General features: G+C 38.9%; 1 protein-coding gene across 3 annotated transcripts in view; it reads right to left on the bottom strand.

Moving 5' to 3' along the window:
* FTO (FTO alpha-ketoglutarate dependent dioxygenase) overlaps nucleotides 1-20881 on the bottom strand; it is a 329085-nt gene that overhangs the window by 220645 nt on the left and 87559 nt on the right. For all 3 annotated transcript variants that reach the window (XM_034788562.1, XM_034788563.1, XM_034788561.1), the window contains exons 5-6: nucleotides 6386-6465; nucleotides 4102-4245 (exon numbers count right to left, since the gene is read on the bottom strand). In XM_034788562.1, the coding sequence (XP_034644453.1) occupies nucleotides 4102-4245; nucleotides 6386-6465 (224 nt within the window). The remainder of the gene's footprint in view (nucleotides 1-4101; nucleotides 4246-6385; nucleotides 6466-20881) is intronic.

Raw genomic sequence — 20881 nt, 5'->3', positions numbered from 1 at the left:
TGCTGATTTACACCAGTGTTAAGTAAGACTGGAATCAGGCTTGTTATGTCTAACATCAACTCATCCTGAAGTTGTCCTTTAAACAACGATTAAAGGCTGATTTTTAGGTTTATAGTCAATACTCGGCAGTAAAAGGCCAACAGCACCATTTGACATTTTGTGAGCCTGTGGTCCTCAGTCAATTATTTAAAGGTATTGGTTATTAAATGCCACCTATGTAGGTGATCTATATTTCCTCTCTTTTGTACCAGCCAGCCACCAACTGTGCTGTCATTTCACACTGATGTGGTAAAACACACATTAACCTTACTTTTGCTGTGTACATCACCACTCTTCTAAGCAGTTGATCTAAGAGTTTAACAACACAAACCTCTTTCAATTTAGCTTTTTCTACATCACACTATATTCAGGAATAAACTCAATCTACTTTTGCCATAAGGAAGGATTTGATGTATGCAAGGAAGTGACTGTTGCCAGACTAGAGGGAACAGCAGACCATGAAACTATACCTTCAAACCTTGGTAATCGAAGTCCTGATCCAAAACCAACTGAAGTCAATGCCCTAGTCTCTGCAAGCCTAAGTATTCACTAGCATTCACCTATTGTGGTTATAGGGCCTGATCCTAACCATCACACAGCCAACATCCTACTACTAAACTTCATCTCACTTCAGAACACATGAGCCCAGTGCTTGAAATGCAAAGCATAGGAAGGAGTTGGTTTGTTCTGCAAATATTTTATTTTTATTATATATATCCATGAGCATTTAAATCACCTGCTTGGCATGGCAATGTTTTGTTTTGTTGGGGTTTTTTGGGGGGGAGGGGGGAGTTTGTTTGTTTTTTAAAGGTGTCTGCTTAGCTATGGGTTCTCCCAACTTTCTTATAGCTCCATTCCAGACCCACCCAGATAAAAACACCCTTTTAAGCCAAGAATGGTTCAGCACAGTCAACAGCTGAGCACTCCGTCAGCTTTGCTAGATCATTTACTCCAATGTAAATTACTACTGATGAAACCTCCCTTTAAACAATCAGGTGATTAATTTAATTCAATCCGTAACACTGTGTGCATTGATGTTAGGCTACTGTACCTCACAACCGTACAGATAATTACTTCTGTTCATCCTACTATACTTCGCTCATGGATACGCTACCACTAAAGTATTTGTTTTGTAGTTACAGCATTTCAAGACTGACTACCTTGACAATCAGCAGGCAGACACTATTGAGAGTGCCATTATTTACACTGAGCTATGTGCTTGGAGTGAAATGACTGTGTGAACGAAGCAACAGAGATTATGTGGTCAGTAATAACTCAAATGCAATCTCTGTTTTAAAGACAGAGGCCACGACATCAAGGTTATGACCAAAGAAATCTAACTTTTACCTGGCCATCCACCAGAGATGCAAAGAAGGAACAGCTGTGAGTGTGAACCAATGTTCTACTGTGGAGTTTATAATCAGTCATTTCTAGCCTTTCAGCAAACCATTCATGATTATTCCGATGCCTATTTCGGAGATGCCATCAAGGCAAAGTGACAGTTTCAGAAAAAGTCATAGCATCTATCAATCACTATCTGGGATAATGTTTCTAAAGAACTGCATTTGTGGCAATACTTAAAAATAAAACATGGCAGTCAGTTATTGTGAGTTGGAAGAAGCTCAAGTACTATCATTTTCAAGGCTGTCTCTGCAGTATATACAAAAGTTACAACTTTTCTGGCAAGGCATAGATCTAGAATAGGAAGTAAGTTGCACATCAGAACAGACACACAGTGGTAGAGTTGTTTGGGATCCCCATGCATGTTCACCTATATGGTGTTTTGCTTTAGCCAGCACTATAAGTTTCTCAACATTTTCTTTTAACTGAAGAGAGGAAAATTGCAGGGGAGAGGGTGTTAAGAGTTGTAGCCAAATCCTGATCCCAAAGTCAATGGCAGATCTGGCATATTCTTCACTAGATCCAGGATTTGGCTCTTTGTGTGGAAATTATTGTGCACTTTTTCTATAAATAATGTACAGAGTTTGAACCTACTAGTTGTATTAGACCATGAAACTACAGAACTTTATCATATAACTCGTATTAAAAAGGCATGTGGCTTTTTTTTCCCCCGAAAGAAAAGAATGAAAGACCTGTATTAGCCTCACAGACATTTATGGTTCCAGTTAATAGTGATACACAGCAAAGGAACGTATGTCTACCACAATGTAAACCACAGAAAACTTGCCTACTTGTGTGGTAAAAAAAGAACAATATCTGACATAGCACTTTGACATATGGAATTAATCCCTCAAAAGAAGAGATGACCTTGAAAAATCAAAAGAGAGTGGATGAGTGATTCTCTTTTCATATGGAATATAGATCCAATGTCTCTATTCAGTCAGAGTGTACAATATATATAGCCTGACCAGTGATTTCTGGGATAGTATATCCCATATGTATAACAGGAAACACCACTGTAAGTCACATGGCAAAATGATTCAGGTTACTGCAAACACTTGGGGTCTACTCCTCCCAGGGTGTAAATCACATAGCTCTTTTGAAGTCAATGGGGCTATGCTGATTTACACCAGCTGTGACTGTGGCCCTAGTTGCACAAATATATATAGGCCTACAGTCTTATGAACTAAGCCTGATTAATATTTCGTAAAGTATTGCAAGTACTAGGCTGATTTAAATTATACTGGCAGCCATTTCAACCAAAAGCATGGGAGCAGATCTTTCCCCACCCTACTCTCCTCAGCTGCACCAAGAGTAAACACAGTGCAGCCAAGAAACTGACCCTCAAAGTTTTATGAAAGTTGTAAAAGTTTGTCTTCTTCCTGAATAAATATATTGTACCTTATGAATTAAAAAAATATTGAGAGCTATAAATGCATCCCTCTACTCTAAGTGAAAATTATAGTCTATACATGTCCCAGTAGGTCAAATACTGCTCAAACTTATACTCGTGGAAATACAAAATAACTCTTTGGAATTTATGCCTATAACTGTGCCAGAAAACACACTGAAATCAGAGAATTGGTCAAAAAGATTAGTACTACTGTATACTAATTAGTCAGTGTTACTCCTTTGACATATAATGCTTACCATTTATGCTTTGTTAATCAATAAAGGTCAACACAAGTTCTAGCTAAAGATATAGCTATCAGGATAACAAAAAACAAGTCAAATCTGTTGTTTTTAAATACCCTAGAAAGTGTTGTTGACTCTACATTTTCCGTGGCTCTCTCTTTTTATTTAAGTTAAAATTTAAAGAAAATTCAATTGAGCTTCTCTGGAAACACCACTGGCACCATTACAAAAAGAATGTAAGCAAATTTACCAAACCCTCTGCAAGATCTTAATGATTGTGTCACACTGCAACTCTTTCCTCTGACACTGAGAATTAGCAAATCAGCATTGTCCAGGATACCATGTAATTTTATAGCTCAGATAAAGTTACCAATTTCCCAAATCTTTCTGAACACTGCACTAATACTTTCTGTCTAACTTGATGAACACCTTGGTCTGTTAAATGTATTTGCTTGCTGAGGACCATTTCTGTACTGAAAACAGAGGTACATTCAGTGGGATTCCTTGAGGGCATATTGGTTCACTGCATGGTCCTCAGTACAGGATAAGGGCCTTGATCTTATTTTCAGGAACTTGATTTCTACAGTATTTTCCTAATTACAGGCATTAAAGCAGACTCTGTCATCATCCTGTCCTACATCTGTTTTGAACATGATTGGCTACTATTTTAGCATAGAGGAACAACTCAAGAGGTTTGTAAGGGTTTCACTTGCCCCTTTCCTTTAATTTCTTTACCCTCTTACTTTTTGCCAGAGTAGAAAAGCAGGGGAGAAATTAATCAAATTTGTCATAATGTAACCAATGTTCTTGCTATAAGCTGCTCCTTCAATTAGAAAAATGGAGTCCTCCCCCTTGTGACTTTGCATTAATCCCAACCAACACACCCAAATGCAAGAGTCAATGCCATCCAAATTTGAGATACTTACATGGGGCCATGTCTTGTGAGTTTTTGAACATCCTGAAGCCTATTGACTGCACCACCCTCAAAGAATCAGGCTTAATGTACTGTGAAAACCTTCCCCTCACCTCGTTATGGATTCCTTCCACTTCCTTTACAACTTGGACTTCCAGTGATTTCAAAGATAAAGCCGCTGAATCAGAATCAACCTGTAAATTCTGAAGTGCAACCTCACACTGTCCAAAAATATATTCCAGTGTTCCTGTTGAGCACTGTAAGAGAACAATAAAAAAATTAATCAGTTTACAGATCCTTTGGAAGTAATACTGTTTAAGGCAAACAGAAAGTAAGATTCAGTGCAAGCAACTGAAATAATCAAAATAATAAAATGAAAGAAAAAGGGACTGCATTTCTGTGATTTAATTTTTATTATGTTTTAAAGCAAAATAAGAAAGCTTATAACATTTAATACATGCCAGATTGTTTGTATTGCTATTTAAAATTATTTGCATTGATATAAAAAAGTTAACATTTACAAAACTAACTCATTAAAGATATAATAGATCATTAAAAATACCCTATACATTTGGGGGAGGGGGGGGGACCCAAAAACACTGTGAAACACATTTGAAATAGAGATTCAAAAGCATGGCTGAAAATTCTTTTTTCTTTCTTTTTTCCTCCCTGCAGATTAGTATGCTAGAGCATCTAACAGTTGGTCACATTTTGCCCTGCATAGGACTCACAATGATGTGGAAGGGTAGTTTCTCATACAGCATGAAAGTAGAATGTACTCCTAAGTGTAAAGCATATAATACAGTTGCAAAGATTAATTGTTCTGCCTTTACTTTGTTTTTAGGAATATAACTTCCTTCAGTGCTAAAAGAAACATATAAATATCTCTCTGACACAAAATAAAAAGATAGGTCTACCTTGTAATTATTTTCAGTTAAATATTTATAACATTAGTAACTCCCTAGGAAAAACCTTGAGTAAGGACTCCCAGTATCATAATTCTTTGTATTAGAATTTCCATACTATACAATGTGAGGTCACAAAGGTTTATAAAAACAAAACATAAGCTTTTAAAGTGGAAGCTTTTCAAACTGTGGACATAAGTGTGTATTTTAATATCAAAATAACAGAGTGTTGGGAGCACAAGGTTAGAGAGTTCATCTTTCTTGCTGAAGAAAAATAAAGAACCATATGCTTCATGCATACAGTACAATGCACATTATATTAGGTTTATTCCAAAGCTCAGCTGTAGTCACCAGAATCTGTGTTTGTTTTGAAAAATATGTTCCTACATGACAGAAGTTAGACAGATGTGTCCTTATACCATCAAATCCTTAATCTAACTTGGAAAAATACTGTGATATAATTTTAATGTTACAATGCTTTCTTCTCTGATTTATTTATTTATTTGCTTGTTGCCCTCATTGTTTTCTCTACACAACAGCCAAAGGGAAAAGCAAATAATAGTGGAAACAAAATTAAATACATTCCCGTTGAAATACAACACACACAGAGATACTTCAACAATAATGCATTTTGACTTGATAAGACAAACAGTAAAATGTGATTAAAATAATTCTTTCAAAGGTAACTAAAGTGTAATCTCGTGATTTTTTAAAAAAAACTATTATTTGCTTTTTCCTTTTAGTTGCTGTACAGAGAAAAATAACTATGAAAACAAGCAAAAAAATAATCACAGTACGAAGGACAAATACCTCTATTTTCTTTATAATTAATGCAATTATGATCAATAGTCAAGAGTATTGAAAGAAGAAATAAATGTAATAAACAGCACACATCAGCAATCTTGGAAGCACTGGGCTGAATCCTCAGACTACCTGAGAGATGCAAGAGCTTTGTGCACTTTTCTGCTTCCACCTGCAGTTCTAGGGGAAGCCGGAGAATCCAGCCTCATGGCTGTTCCACATTGCTCTGACTTGAAGTGGCAGCCTAGGGCTGTTGGGATTGCTGGTGTGCAGTATGTTTAGACCTCATATCCCTTCCCATCAACAGTATGCCTCTTAAGTGGAGTATGGCAAAAAAAAAAAACCAAACAAACAAACAAAAACCTATGAAAACATTTTTTATAAAAATGTGATTACATGTTTTTGCATTTCTTTAATAAACTGTGGTACTGCAGTGTAATAGAGAAACTCTATGTGAGGTTAGGCATAAATGGCTCACAGACAAAGAAACTGCCCTTCTCCCATAAAAATCAATAAGAGTTCTTCCAACAGTAAGCGAAAAGCATAGAACATACACCTCCCACAAAAAGTCGGAGTCACCAGTAAAACCACTAATCATAGTTTAAAACAAGACTGTGTGATCCTAAGTTCATTTTGTCAGCCACTACTAATAGTACGAATGACCAAAAAGCAAATCCTCTTTCTTACTCACCTCTGCCACTCTGTGGGTAGAGCTGAAACGCGGCTGAAAACCAGCCAGAACACAATGCTGATGTGTCATATTGAGATCATCTGAGGACAGATAATAATCAGTTTCAGTCTATGGAGAAAAATATACTAAATACAAAATTTATTCCTACCAAATATGAATAACAGACACTATAAGGCAAGTGTTTTGAACACAATACAAGGACTTTCCTCTTTTATGTCTTTTTAGCTCTTATAAGGTTTTATACGTTTTTCATTTGTAGAGCTCAAGGGCTTAGCAGAAGGTAAATATTATCCTGTTTTTAACAAATGGAGAAACAGAGGCAGAGAGATGAACTGAAAATCTGCTGTCTGCCCTATCCACTGAACCACACTCTCTCCCCAAATGAACAGACAAAAATAAACAAAATTGAATTCTTTTAAAGTGTTTTCTTTAAACTGAGCTACATTTTCCTTATTTTCATTGCGCTTCGTGTTTACATTAATAATCATGAAGAAGTTTAGCAAGATTTTGGAATATAATTTGAAGTGTAACTATACTTCGGAAAGTTTACACTGTAAAAATGGCAGAGTGAGGTTCTGTGTTTGTAGTCTCTCGGTGCCTGAAAATGTCTCAATTATCTCTCACATTTGCTCAGTTTACAAGTAAAAGGAGAATTCCTTCCCTCCTCTCATAAAAGACAGCTCTGTAACATGAATCCAGGGACTGATAAACAAGTTGTGTTCTTTCTGGCTGATGCACTGTCATCAGTAAGAACTAGAGCTGTCTGGAACTGGAATTTCCATTCTGTGGGAAATTCCAAAATTTCTCTTCCCCCCCCCCACCCCCGACCCCCTTGAATAAACCTGTTCGGAAATGTAACCAAAAAGAAAAGAAACTTCAAAATCTACCATGGAACAGGAATTCCAAAAATTTGTTTAAAAAAGATCAAATTTCCATTTTGATCTTTTCTAAGCTTATCCAAGGCTTTCTGAGCTGCCTGGAGCCCAGCAATCCAACAACTAGGAAGCAGGCAGCTCAGGAACCCTGGAAGCCCCAACTTCAAGGATGTCCACTTTGAAGGCTGCTGTGGAGCTGGGAATCCTAGAAGCCTGGGCTGGTGAGGAGGCAGGAAACTGGAAACCTGGAAGCCCAGGTTCCCAAACAACCCACCTGGTGGTTTGAGCTGGTAGGCAAGCAGGCAGGTATCCCCTGGTAGGCAAAGTTTGATCAGAATTTCACTGAAGTCATCATGATCCCACAGAATGATCCACAGAATATTTCAATTTTGACAAATCAGAATTTTCCAGTAGAAAAACATTCAGATGGAAAATTTCCGAGCAGCTCTGGTAATAACATTTTTGCTACTGCACTCAGAAGCAGCAATAATTTAGAACTCTTAAAAATGTTCTAAATCAAGTTGGCTTTGATGTTCAAGTGTCAGAAATTAGGGTCTATGGGCCTTTCAAAAATGGAATTTCGGTAGGAACTACAATGGACAGATGGAGCATGCCTTATCCACTGTGTGCACTCATTCCAAGCAAGAGAGAGACAAGGAAGATAGAGTGAGAAAGTGAAGAAGAAAAGTGGTGAATCTGGCATCATAAATGGAGCGAGGCAAGCAAGATTGATCCAGTGAGAAAAAAGGTCAGAGATAGAGCCTGAGTGGTAAGAAAGAAATTTTTCAACCTGATTTGGTGGGCAAGAGAAAGGCAGAAGAGGGACTGGAAGAGGGTCTGAGTAGCTGCTGGAGGGGAGAAAATTTGTTAAAGGAGGTCAGGGATACGTAGGATACAGCAGATAATAGTAATAATAATGGAAATAATAACAGACAATAGGCAGGAGACAATCATGGTATCTATGGATGGACATAGGAAGAGTGACGAAGGAATAGATGTTTGATATTTTATAGGGAAGGCTGGATGTATGGGGAGGAGGAGAGATAAGAGTCATAAATTGTCATCAGGTAATGAGCCTGGGTAATGGGGTGGGATGATACTGTTTTCAACAGTGATGGAGTAGAAACACAGAGGAGGCAGGTAAGGAAGAAAAATGAAAAGTTCTAGTTTGCCATACTGGGCTTGAGCTGGCAGCAAGACATCCAGGATGATGCAGTCACAACTGGACTGTCAGTCAGATCAGTGCGGAGAGGAAGATTTGTGAGTCATCAGTATATATACTGTAGGGTAAATGAAACTGTGAGCTGAAGTCACTCAGCAAAAAAATGTAAGGGAGAAAAGAGGGGACTAGGGACAGAGTCCTACCGGATTGCTGACAGAGAGGGAGGAGGGCTCTGCATGCTGTGCTCCGAGTAAGAAGGTGCCATTTTTACTTCAGCTATTACTAGTGACTATTGAATTTGATCACAGTACGGGAGTCTGATTTCAGAAATGCTCAGCCTCACATACATCCTCCCCTAATAAATATTAAGCCCTTTAAAGATGTCACAGTTTGCATACCCAACAAAACTGAGGAACCCAAAATCCCAAGTCACTTTAAAAAAATTAAGTCATAGTTACTTTTTTTGACCATAACCACACTTTGTTAAACTGAATACCCTAATGTAGTTTACTACCTGTGAAGTTTAATATGCTATTCTCTCTATTAATGAAAACAAATATGATCTGAAATCTTTACTTTATTTTGTAATAAGTCTGAAATTCTCAAATTGACATGCACACTGTGATAAGATTTATTGGATTTATTCCACTTGCAAGAATGAGTTCTCTTCTTTCAATGGATTTTATAGGCAGCTGTAAGAATTCATGCACAACAACGCGGTATCTAGCATTATAGATATTAGGAGAAAAATGCAGGTGGATGGTTTCATCCTTTACCATTTCTGTTCCTGTATGAAACATGAAAACAGATCCCAAGAAGGGATGTTTGTCCAGTGCATTCAACAAACTAGATAAAGAGAAAAATCCTCACAATATCCCCATCAGGTTTAGGAAAACTTATATCACTTGCTAATATTTGAACATTTCTCCACTGCAGAATAATGCCAAACCATCTAGGTATCACCAATAAATATATTTAAGATATAATCCATTATGACTATTGCAGAACCATATTATAATTAGTCACTTATACATTAAACCTGTGGCCACCTAGGCATTCACAGCTGTCTTTCTACTGCAAACCATGGCCACTGAGGTCCACAAAGAGAAAGCATTATGATGATTCTGTTCCTTTTGCTACCATTTGAGTGAAGAGAGAAACAATTTGGTACAAATGTAAATTTCTGATCGTGAGAGGCTTAGGGCTGGAATAGGAGGCATCTTACAGATCAGGACTGAGCTGCACTGGTAAGGTTATGTGGGGAAGCTTGCACAGTATCTGCCAGTGTGATGCCTGCACGAAACTTCATTTCAATACTTTTTAAAACAAAGAGAGAAATCACTGCTGTACAGACATACGAGAGTTAAAGGGTATCAAGCCAAATCTTGAAAACAAAAACATAGTGTTACAAAATCCAGATTTGCTAAGTATCACAGTCATCTCTATGAAGAATGATCACAAAAAGCAGATTGCTTAAGTACTTTTGTTCCATTCAGTACCAATTAATTTGGTACAGTCTGTGTAGCAAACACAGCATTATAAGTATTACATTTTGATTTGCACCTTCATTCAAACCCTCAGCAACCCTTTCATTGTGGGGCTGTCTCTTCTTGAAATTGCTTCCAACTGTCTCTAATCCTTTATGACTTTTAGAAAGAACCCTGTAATTTTAATTTAAGAGTTTATAATTCATCTAAAACTGTAATTGTATAAAAATGGTTGAAGCTTCATGGATCATATGTCTCAAGGGATATTGAAAAATACGTTCTAGGCCTTAAGAGATTACTCCAAAGATTTTTTTCCCTACAATTTGAAAGAAAAAAAATTGCTTGTTAAAAGAGACATTGCCCATTTGGCGGCAGTCACTTTTAACTAACAACATTGCATACAAATTATTTTATCAGTATTAGAGGTAGACTAAAACCTGGCCAACCCTGCCACGCCCACTTTAGCTTTCTTGCATACTGATAGTTCAGATAAAATACAATACATATGGATACACCACCAGTTTTTAGTTTTTGCAAAATTAAATTCTATCTGATGAGATTTGCAAACCCAAACCAAGGCATCCCGCTCAACTTTAAAAACATTATACACCATATGGCTGGGGGGAGGGTGGAGAATAGGTTATCAGTCCTGCAGAAAGATCTGCTTGCATAGACTTTTACTACTGCAGAAGTCCCACTGAATTTGTGTTGGATTAAGGGTCAGCATGGAGCACAATTTCACTGGGACTCCCACAGGAGTAAGGTCCATGCATGCAGATCCCTTTGCAATTTCAGAGCATTAGTCAATAAAGTATATAAACGGTATAATAACTATGCAAAGTGAATTTTTTTCAAAGGGACGCTTTCAATTTTAATCTTAATCGCCATCAACTGAATCCCAACAATGAGCTAAACACAAGCACTACACACACAAACTTTTTACATATATATGGAAGACAATGGACATGATAAACAATTTTTAGAGACAAGAATGCTCTTTAAGTTGATAGCATTCTTTTGTCAATTGCCTTTTTCATCACATATTAGCAAATAGAACGAATGGCACAGGTTACTGCATGATATGGCCGGTATACCCTTTCTAAAGTGCCAATGTCTGCAGAAGCTGGGAAACCCTTTTTCAATGGACTACTGCCAGTTTCTATAGTTGTAACCTTATCTCTAAAACTTCATCAAGCATTTCTCAAGTTTGTAGTGTTCTAGAATCTCTAAACTGTACCAAAATTAAGATGACAATTCATGAAAGATCTGAAGCACACACTTAACTTCAACATATGCTTAACTATCCTGAGTTTCCTTGAATTGGGGTCTAAAAACACTGCTTGTGTATGATAAAAACTGAAATGCCTAAATCAACTGCCCAACATTGCAAAAGGCCTTACACTTAAGAGAACAAACCAAGGAATCTAGTGTTGCTCAGTCTTGGGAGAGATAACTTCCAATTTTGTATGGAGTACTATAAAAAAGAAGGGAAGATAATTTCATCGATATACATAACACAACTTGGGGGAGGGGGGTGTTAGATCAAGGTGTATTGATTTCCTATTTCCTCAACTTTCTTCCTGCCCATTTCCAACAAATCGTCTGCCACTTTGGAACGAAGTCCCATTAGAGGACTTCTGTTTCTTGTAATTCAATGAATGATTTATTAGAAGAAATTAATCGCATGCATAACTGGGTACAGGTGGTCAAATCCACCTTGGAAAACAAATGTTATCAACTTGCAGTCTTTATAATCTTGGGTGGTGTTGGATGGATGGTATACAAAGATGTTTTACTTCACAGATGAAGTTTGGAAACAGCAGAAGAGCAAGTTTAAGCAGGTCTTCCTATTGCCAAAAATATTTTTTTAAATAGAAGATGATACAGAATCACCTGATACAAATACCTCAGAGGGCATACACAACAGCACACCACAATTATAATACAGAACTAGAAGGGCAAGGATTCGCTGCAGAACTGAATTGCTTTTAGTACAGACCTCTGTCACTTGAGCTATCAGAGTAACTTGGAGCAGCAAAAGTGTCATGGTATCCCCTGTGTGGGCCAGTCACTGACACATATTGTGCAAGTGGGTCCTGCGAGTGTTTCCTGGACTGCAGAGGAATGTTGGGACTTAGGTACCCTAGACTCTATTACAGGTTCTGAATGGGAGTATGTGCTACTAATTACAGAACCTTCTGCCTCTATCCCCACTAGCCTTCCTCCTCCTGACTTTGCCCCCAGCATGTCCCCCGGAGACTACTACCCCAGCCTGTCCCTTTCGCACACTACAGCCTAATCCGTGTCCTCTTCTGCTCCTATTTCCCCACAGCCTAACTCTATCTTCCTCTGCTCCTCTGCCCAACCATACCCCACCCCAACCCCTATCCACTCCTCACTCCTCTTCATTTTGAGTCAATCTGCTTCCTCCTTCTCCTCCACACTGCTTAGTAGGCACCAGCAGAGGGAACAGTCAGAACACAGAAGAAAAAATTCAAGAAAAGTTCTGCTCAGTCCCTGCAACCCTGGGATGGAGCATGTTCAATACAGACAAAAAGTTCAGAAAATTTAGCAGCCAAACTCCAACACTTCTCTGGCTAAAGATGTGGAAATGACAATTTTCAAATGTTTATTACTCAGCCAAATTTGAGCAGATTTTCAAAGGGACAGCAAAAGGCACTTCTCTGCCCACAGTGCAAGAGCCCTGCCAAATTTCAAGTCCCTGCTCCCAAGCACTGAGAAGCTAGAGCTTATCAAGAAAACAGTGAAGAATTTTTTTAACATTGGCAAAAGAAAAGAATTCCCCTGGCCTCCTTCTCTAAAGTGGCTGAACTGTTTTTGCATTCAAAAAGAAATTCAGCCTGAGGCAGGTGCTGAGCATGGAAAATTTCAACCAAATAGTTAAAGTTTGTCGATGTTACACACAACGAAAACCAGGTCCTCTAATAGAAAGCGTTAGGCAACCTTACCTAGAAGTGTCTCTGCCAGCTCTGCCAATTATAAATGTCTTTGTAAGTTTCCAGACCTAAAAATTATATACTCAGACACAAAGGTGAACATGAATTACTATTAAATAATTCTTTCTTCAAAAATAGGTGACAGCAATCTTTCCCCTCTCAAATTGAAAGTTATAGATCTTAGAAAATTACATCTTTTGAGGGATTTACAGTCAGTTGAAAGGTTCCTACAAAAGATAGGTAAAAAGATGGCACATGATTACACCAACATGGACTCAAAGAGAAAAACATTTTTTTTTCTATTTCTGAAGTTCTTGGCTATTATATGAGAATGAATTTGAAACAGAGTTCTTGAGGTTAACCATTCACTGTTACTACTATATTTTATATGGTGATCTTTACATCCATGGAACATGTCTGGCTTAACTATATTTTCCACTTTTTTGGGCTAAAGATAAATGGTACGTTTATGTTGTTTTTTATTTTGTTTGCTTGTTTTTTATTACAATTATGATTTGATTATCTCTGTGCTACAGCATTAGATCTGTACATGTATAGCTTTTGTCAGAGAAGTGGATGGATGAGTGTCTGAATAATTGAACTGTGGCGTCAACATGGTAACAAACCAATGCAGACACAGGGAACTGATGGTTGTAATTCCACATGCTACTGCTACAGACTGTCAAAATAAACCAAATACAGGAAGGAAAGAAGACATATCTGTTTGCCCGATCCTGTGATCACGGCTCCTACTGAGTTCACTGAGACTTACTTGTACAAATAAGCATTACTCTAATGAGAAGGGCTGCAGAGCTGAGCTCATGATTATTAGTACATACAATGATTCCTGGGAAGAGCAATGTAATGCTTGCAGTACTAACGACAACAATCAATTTTTTACCTTTCCTCTCTGCTTATTGTTTCTATTGAACCTCTTCAGATAATTGTCTTTTCATCATCAATGTTGCCATGTATGATGCCTCTAATTCAATGTGCAGCATAATTTTCAATATTCTAAATGCAAATATATCTAACAATACAAACATGAAATGGAATTGGGCTATTTATCTTCCTAAACAAAATATATATATAAAAAATAAAGATGGGTATTTATTCTTGTGATCATTTTAGTGTAAATACGTATACAGACACAATGGAGCTAAAATGGTTAACCATGATTCTGCCACCTTTCTGGTTCCATTTGGATTTAGTCATGCGACTGAAACTAAGGACGTTTTTTGATTACTGGTATCCCATTATAATGAGCTATGCAAAATAAGATACACAAGCTTTTTTCCCAAAAAAACCATCTGATGCATGCACCAATAGGGAGGAACGACCCTTTTGCAGTGCTGTGTGTTATGCATATCACAAACTGGACTTGCAAAACTAGTTACAATTCACAAACTTGATTCTATCAGCATTATCTTACACAATCCACAAGTTTGGATGGATGAGGTAATGTTACAGGAAGCAATTCTCCATAGGTCTACCCCAGGAGTCTCAAAGTCCCGGCCCGCGGGCCATCTGCAGCCCAAGAACCTCCCCACTACGGCCTGCGAAGGAGAGACGCAGGCAGACACGCTGCCAGCAATGTCTGCTGCAGGTGCCACCCCCCACAGCTCCCATTGCCTGGGGGAGAGGGACAGAGATACCATCACTAGTCGCCAGGCAGAGTCAGCCATGGAGGCAGTATTATTAGTTACCGGGCAGAGTTAGCCATGGAGCCAGCATTACTTTTTTCCCACAATGAATATAAACAAGTCAAAATACCAAACACAATTATCTGATGCACACCTTTGTGGTGTTTAGATGCTGCATGTGATTATTAGAACTGGGAGTATTGGCTGTCGGGAGTCCGAAAGGACAGGAAACAGGAAGGAGGGGGGAGGACTTGAGGAGGCTGAGTGAGAGTTACAGAGTGTGCAGTTACAGCTTGGTAAAGAGGTTTCCACTGTAAATAAAGTTCTGTTCAAGTTTGTTAATACCTTGCCTGGTGATACACCATTTTGGCGATGAGGATGGATCTTCTACCTCTGAACCCACCTGCAACCTTTCTGCAAAACGCAGGTGAGCCTCCAATTGCTTTTACTGTCTGGATCCATATGTATGAGACTTATCTGCTTGCAATCAGTGCTACAGAGATTTCTGAAGTAAGAAAGTGTGCTCTGCTCATCCACTGCCTTGGAGCAGAAGGGCAGCGTATATTTTACAAGTTTCCCCTTGCAGATGATAAATATGAGACTGCACTCACTGCATTAAACAACTTTTTTGTGCCAAAAGTGAATGTAGTAGCTAATCACTACAGATTTCGCCCGCGTGAGCAGAAACCAGGGGAGACTATAATGAAGTATATTGCTTCCCTGAGGAGTCTGATTGTAACTTGTGATTTTGGGAATATGGCAGATGAGATGATTAGAGACCAGCTCATTGAGAAAACAACCATGCTTCGCGTAAGAGAACACTTACTTCTAGAACCACAACTTACACTAGAAAAAGCAATAACCATTGCTACTCAGATTGAGTCAGCTTCAGCTGAAGCCAAAATAATGAGCAAGGGTACAGGAGGCCCAGTCCAGGCTGTGACTCCTTTGCAGAAAAGTTCACTATCACTGCAGACAAACAATTGCAAAAGGAAAACTAATGAAAAACCACTGAATCAGCAAATGCAGACTACAGTAAAAGCATGCGGTGGATCCCCACAACATCTTGCAAGCTACACAGGATGTCCAGCAAAAGTAGCTCAGTGCAATCATTGCAAAAAGATTGGGCATTTTGCTAAAGTATGTCGCAGTAGCCAGTTCAATCAACAGGTGCATGCAGTTACAATACCAGATGTTACTGTGCTGAGTGTGGACAAAATCACTACTGGACATATTCCAGAACAGATGAAGTGCACTGTAAATGTTTCTCCCATACCCTCAGGCAAATCACACTCTATTCAGCTAATGTTGGATACTGGCTCAGCAGCACTATACTACCTGATTCCATCTATTTGCGTTACTTTAAAAATGTGCCTCTTACTGAACCCAAACTTCACTTGGTGTGCTATTTGAAAAACCATATTCCAGTACATGGCTGCCTGCCAGCAATAGTTACTTTTGGTGATCGCTGTGTAACTGCGGAGTTCTACATTGTCCACAAAGGCACTGCTATCCTTGGCAGAGATTTATTAGCTGCTTTAAATCTCAGGGTAGTTAACGGACGAATTGATCTTCCTCAGCAAAGCACTCTTACGGTACACACACCAGTTTCAGCTGGGACCCAACTCCAGGTTGAGGAGAAACTCGGCTGTGCTTATGGGTTTCTGCATAAAGTTAAAACGCGGAATAATGTGATGTCTGTACGACAGAAATTACGGCACTTACCATTTTCAGTCAGGGAAGCTGTTTCAGAGGAACTTAGAAAACTTGTTCGAAAGGACATTATTGAAGAGATTAACTCCTCAGAATGGGTTTCACCTATAGTAGTGACGCAGAAGGGTGGAGACATTCGCCTTTGTGTGGACTTAAGGGAGCCAAATAAAGCTATTGTGATCGACAGCCATCCTCTTCCTCACATAGAAGTAGTATTTGCAGAACTCCGTGGAGCAAAGATGTTTTCTACTCTTGATTTGCAGAGCGCATACCACCAGGTTATGTTGCATGAAGATAGGAGAGACCTCACAGCATTTATTACACATGAGGGACTATTTCGTTTTAAACATGTTCCATATGGTCTCGCATCAGCCCCAAGTGCCTTCCAAAAAATGATGTCATTGATTCTGAAGAATCAACATGGAGTTCAGTGCTATTTGGATGATATTATTGTGTTTGGGAATACTACTGAGGAGCATGACAATAACCTGCAGTCTGTACTAAACTGCATCAACAAAGCAGGCCTCAAGCTCAATAGGTCCAAATGCAAATTTAGACCAACTGAACTGTCCTTTCTGGGGCATACAATTTCACAGGCTGGACTAAAACCTGATCCGGATCATATCCTGGCAATTTCAAATGCTCCTCCTCCAACAGATTTGCAAACCTTCCGTTCCTTCTTGGGTCTTACCTCCTGGTATGCAAAAATTCATTCCCAATTATGTTTCTGTCATTGAAACGTTACGAGAATTACTACAGAGAAGTTCAACCTTAGTGTGAACAACGGATGCACAAACTAGTTTTGAAAGGGTGAAAGACTTGATTGTACACATAGTCCAGTACTTGCACTATTCAGTCCCGCATTGCCCACAATTGTAACTACTGATGCTTCTGATTATGGACTTGGGGCTGTCCTCACATAACTTCATGAAGACAACACTGAGAGGACTGTTGCATTTGCTTCAAGGACACTAAGTAATGCTGAGAGAAAATATTCTACAGTTGAAAAAGAAGCACTTGCTTGTGTCTGGGCTACTGAAAAATGGAGAACTTACCTGTGGGGCCGCACATTCAAGTTGTGCACAGACCACAGCCCTTTGACGACGTTGCGCACCACGAAAGGACTGGGAAAAGCAGGATATCATATTGCTAGATGGTCTGCAAGACTACTCTTTCAATTAAGAACTGGAATATAAGCCTGGAAACGAAAATGTGGTAGCTGATTGCCTTTCTCGCCTGCCTTTGCCTTCACCAGAGGGTCCACCAGAGGATGAGGATGTAGTAGTTGCACTTATTACAAGCACTCTTACTGCGGTTACAAGAGAACAATTTCAAGCTGCTTGTTCAGCTTATCCAATTCAACAAAAACTACGGGAATTTCTGACAAAGAGATGGCCCAGTAATCCTAAAAACCTTGACCCAGTTTTGCTGCCTTATTTTAGAGTTCGGGATGAACTTTCTTTGCTCGATGGCTGTGTGCTACGAGGTACACACCGGCTACTTATGCCAGAAGAATTACAGTCAAAACTCATACACCTGGCACACGATACTCATCAAGGAATTGTCAGAACCAAACAACGCCTATGGGATCTGTATTGGTGGCCAGGGATGGACTCTCAAACTGAAGCACTCATAAAATCCTGTGTCACTTGCCAAATGCATGATAAGACAGAAGTGACATGTAACTCTCCATTACAGCCTGTTCCTCTTCCTGAATCTGCATGCGAAAAAGTGGCGATTGACACTGTAGGACCCTTTGATACTGCTCCAACTGACTGTCGTTATGCCATCACTTTAATAGACTATTTCAGCAAATGGCCTGAGGTAGCATTTACATCGCAAATTTCTTCTGCTACAGTAATTAAGTTTCTCTCTTCAGTTTTTAGCCGGGAAGGTAACCCCAAAGAACTGATTTCAGATAATGGTAGTCAATTTACTTCCCTGGAGTTTGAAACTTTTCTAGCAGAGAGGAACATTTTACACAGGAGGTCATCCCTATATGACCCTCAAGCCAATGGAGAAATCGAACGGTTTAACAGAATTTTGAAAGAGAGTTTGCAAACAGCTAAACTGGAAGGGCGATTGTGGATACCCTTCATTACTGATTTTTTGCAAGCATACCAGGCTACCCGACATGCCACAATGCAAAGATCACCTGCAGAGTTACTGCATGGGAAACAGCTGAATACTAAACTGAACATTGCTGGATTGTTAAAGGCACGACCTGATGCCCCAAACAAGGATGATGTGAGAAAGACAGTTAAACAGAACCAAGCAAAGTCTAAGGCTTTCACAGACAAACGGCAGGGTGCTAAGGAACCAAAGTTTGAGTGTGGTTCCTTTGTTAGAATACAAAAACCTGGAATCTTACGCAAAGGGGACCATAAATTCAGAGCTCCTCTTAAAATCATAGAGAAGAAGAGCCCTTACACCTATCGACTTTCTGATGGGTGGATATGGAATGCTTCTTATCTTGCACCTACCTATGCACCAAGAGGAGATTATGCCAACACCCAGTCTGCATTGGATGACTTCACAGCACAACCAACACAACAAGACATTGCACTGGAACCGGGGCTTGAGAGATGGCCTGTCAGACTCAGACGACCACCTGCCTAGACTAAAGACTATGTTATGTAGTATCTACAGTGTTTTCAGTGTAATATTCCTGCCAACAGTATAGTGTCTTGTTTGATATTTGTTCCTGGGGTTGGAACAACAATGTTTATTTTAATTTGGAAAGTTTCTTAAGAGAGGAGAGAATGTGGTGTTTAGATGCTGCATGTGATTATTAGAACTGGGAGCACTGGCTGTTGGGAGTCTGAAAGGACAGGAAACAGGAAGGAGGGGGGAGGAGTTGAAGAGGCTGAATGAGAGTTACAGAGTGTGCAGTTACAGCTTGGTAAAGAGATTTCCACAGTAAATAAAGTTCTGTTCAAGTTTGTTAATATCTTGCCTGGGTGAAACAACAACCTTGCTGCAATCCTGAAGGTTTCAACTGCTCAGTCACTGAGGCCAAAAATCAACGAACTGACAGAACTGAAGCGTTGCCAGGTGTCTGCAAACACTAAAAACTCTCCGGCAGGCGAAGAATTGTATAAAGTCGTATGACAATTTTATTATTTCTAAGAAATTCAAAATAAAAAATACAATATAAAAGTTTTCTTTTCTGAACACCATCTTCAATGACATTATTGGCCCGCTGGGAGGATTTCAGGACTGGTTACTGGCCCTAAGGTAAATTGAGTTTGAGACCCCTGGTCTACCCCTTCACACACAGCTTCATCCCTGCATTCCAATAGTAGCAATACAAACGTACAGGTAGCATACTGTGGGGCTGTTGCAGCAATGTTAAGGGAATGACCCCACACAATTTCAGTTTCCTCCCCCCAAGAAATTATAGGCCAAAGAACCATCTTTTACTCCTTTCATCACCTTCATGGAGAAAAAAGTGGAATATAATAACTGGCCCTAATCAGGGAATATTTGCAGTATTTAAACCAATAAAGTGTGTGTAAAGAAAACACAGAATGGATTAAAAGATTGAACTGAACAATGTGTCAGGGATTTGCCAAACTATATGATCAAAGTTTCATAACAACAAATACATTTCTGGGGCTAACAGTCTTAATAATCCTGGGGGAAAAGAATTTAGATCAAACATGGAGTCAAGAGAGCAAACAATAAAGTTAAAAAAACATATTCAAGATGCTAAAGAGCAAAAAAGGTTCAAGTTAATATATGGAAGTACAGGCAGATTAACTGGCTCAAAATAGTTTAATGAGCCACTACATACATGTGGAAATGTTTCCATTAAAGGAATATCTCCAACCACAGCCCACCCCCGCAACGTGTGTGCCTAAATTCTGGTTAATGAAAATAATTTTTGATGCTCCTTGAACTATAATTTGTTCAGGAAAAAAAGACACCATCAAGTTCATCTTCAAGCTGCTTTAAACCCCTAACCTTCAAGCAACATTTGATCTATGGGAAACAGCTGTGGAAAAGTAAATCTTCCGCCTTTGAAAAAGTCCAGAGTGTATTTTTGTTAAGTATGTTTTGAAGTCATGGTAGGAAAATTAGTGAAAATTGTAAATCTATTTGCAAATCTGGTCGTGTCTAACTCTAAGTTTAGGGGAAAGATTCCAATTTAATAGTAAGACCATGACAACCCTAGTTAAGCATGCTCTCGACCACAGCAGCTGGGGCTCTTCGCTCACCTCCACGTGCTGTGGATTTATTACATGCACCTAACACGTTTCATATTAGACACCCCTTGACTGTGTACTTGAGACAGCAGTGTTCAGTATGTGTTTCCTCTACAGACCAATATATTATTCTAAATTGAGCTAAACTGTTTCCGTTTCATAAGTGCTATAAAGTTCAGATTCCAGTTATCAGGCAGCAGGTTTGCAGTCCCTCTGCAGTGCTATTTTTCATGTGAGAAATAAAACAAAGATTATAAAAAAAAATAAAAGGTAATGCCACATTAAAGCTAATTTTTCCCCCCTTAAATCAAAAGTTCTTTTGGATATTGTGATAGCTTATCTTAAAATAGACAAATTTGAACACCTGATGTTTGGCATATAATATACAGTTCAAGACATGACTTAATACAGCAACATATTTCAACTGAAGACAAGAACTGAGAAAGCAAGT

The sequence above is a fragment of the Trachemys scripta genome, chromosome 13, assembly GCF_013100865.1.
Source record: "Trachemys scripta elegans isolate TJP31775 chromosome 13, CAS_Tse_1.0, whole genome shotgun sequence".
NCBI classification, from domain to species: Eukaryota; Metazoa; Chordata; order Testudines; family Emydidae; genus Trachemys; species Trachemys scripta.
This window is presented reverse-complemented; position numbering and strand designations above follow the sequence as displayed.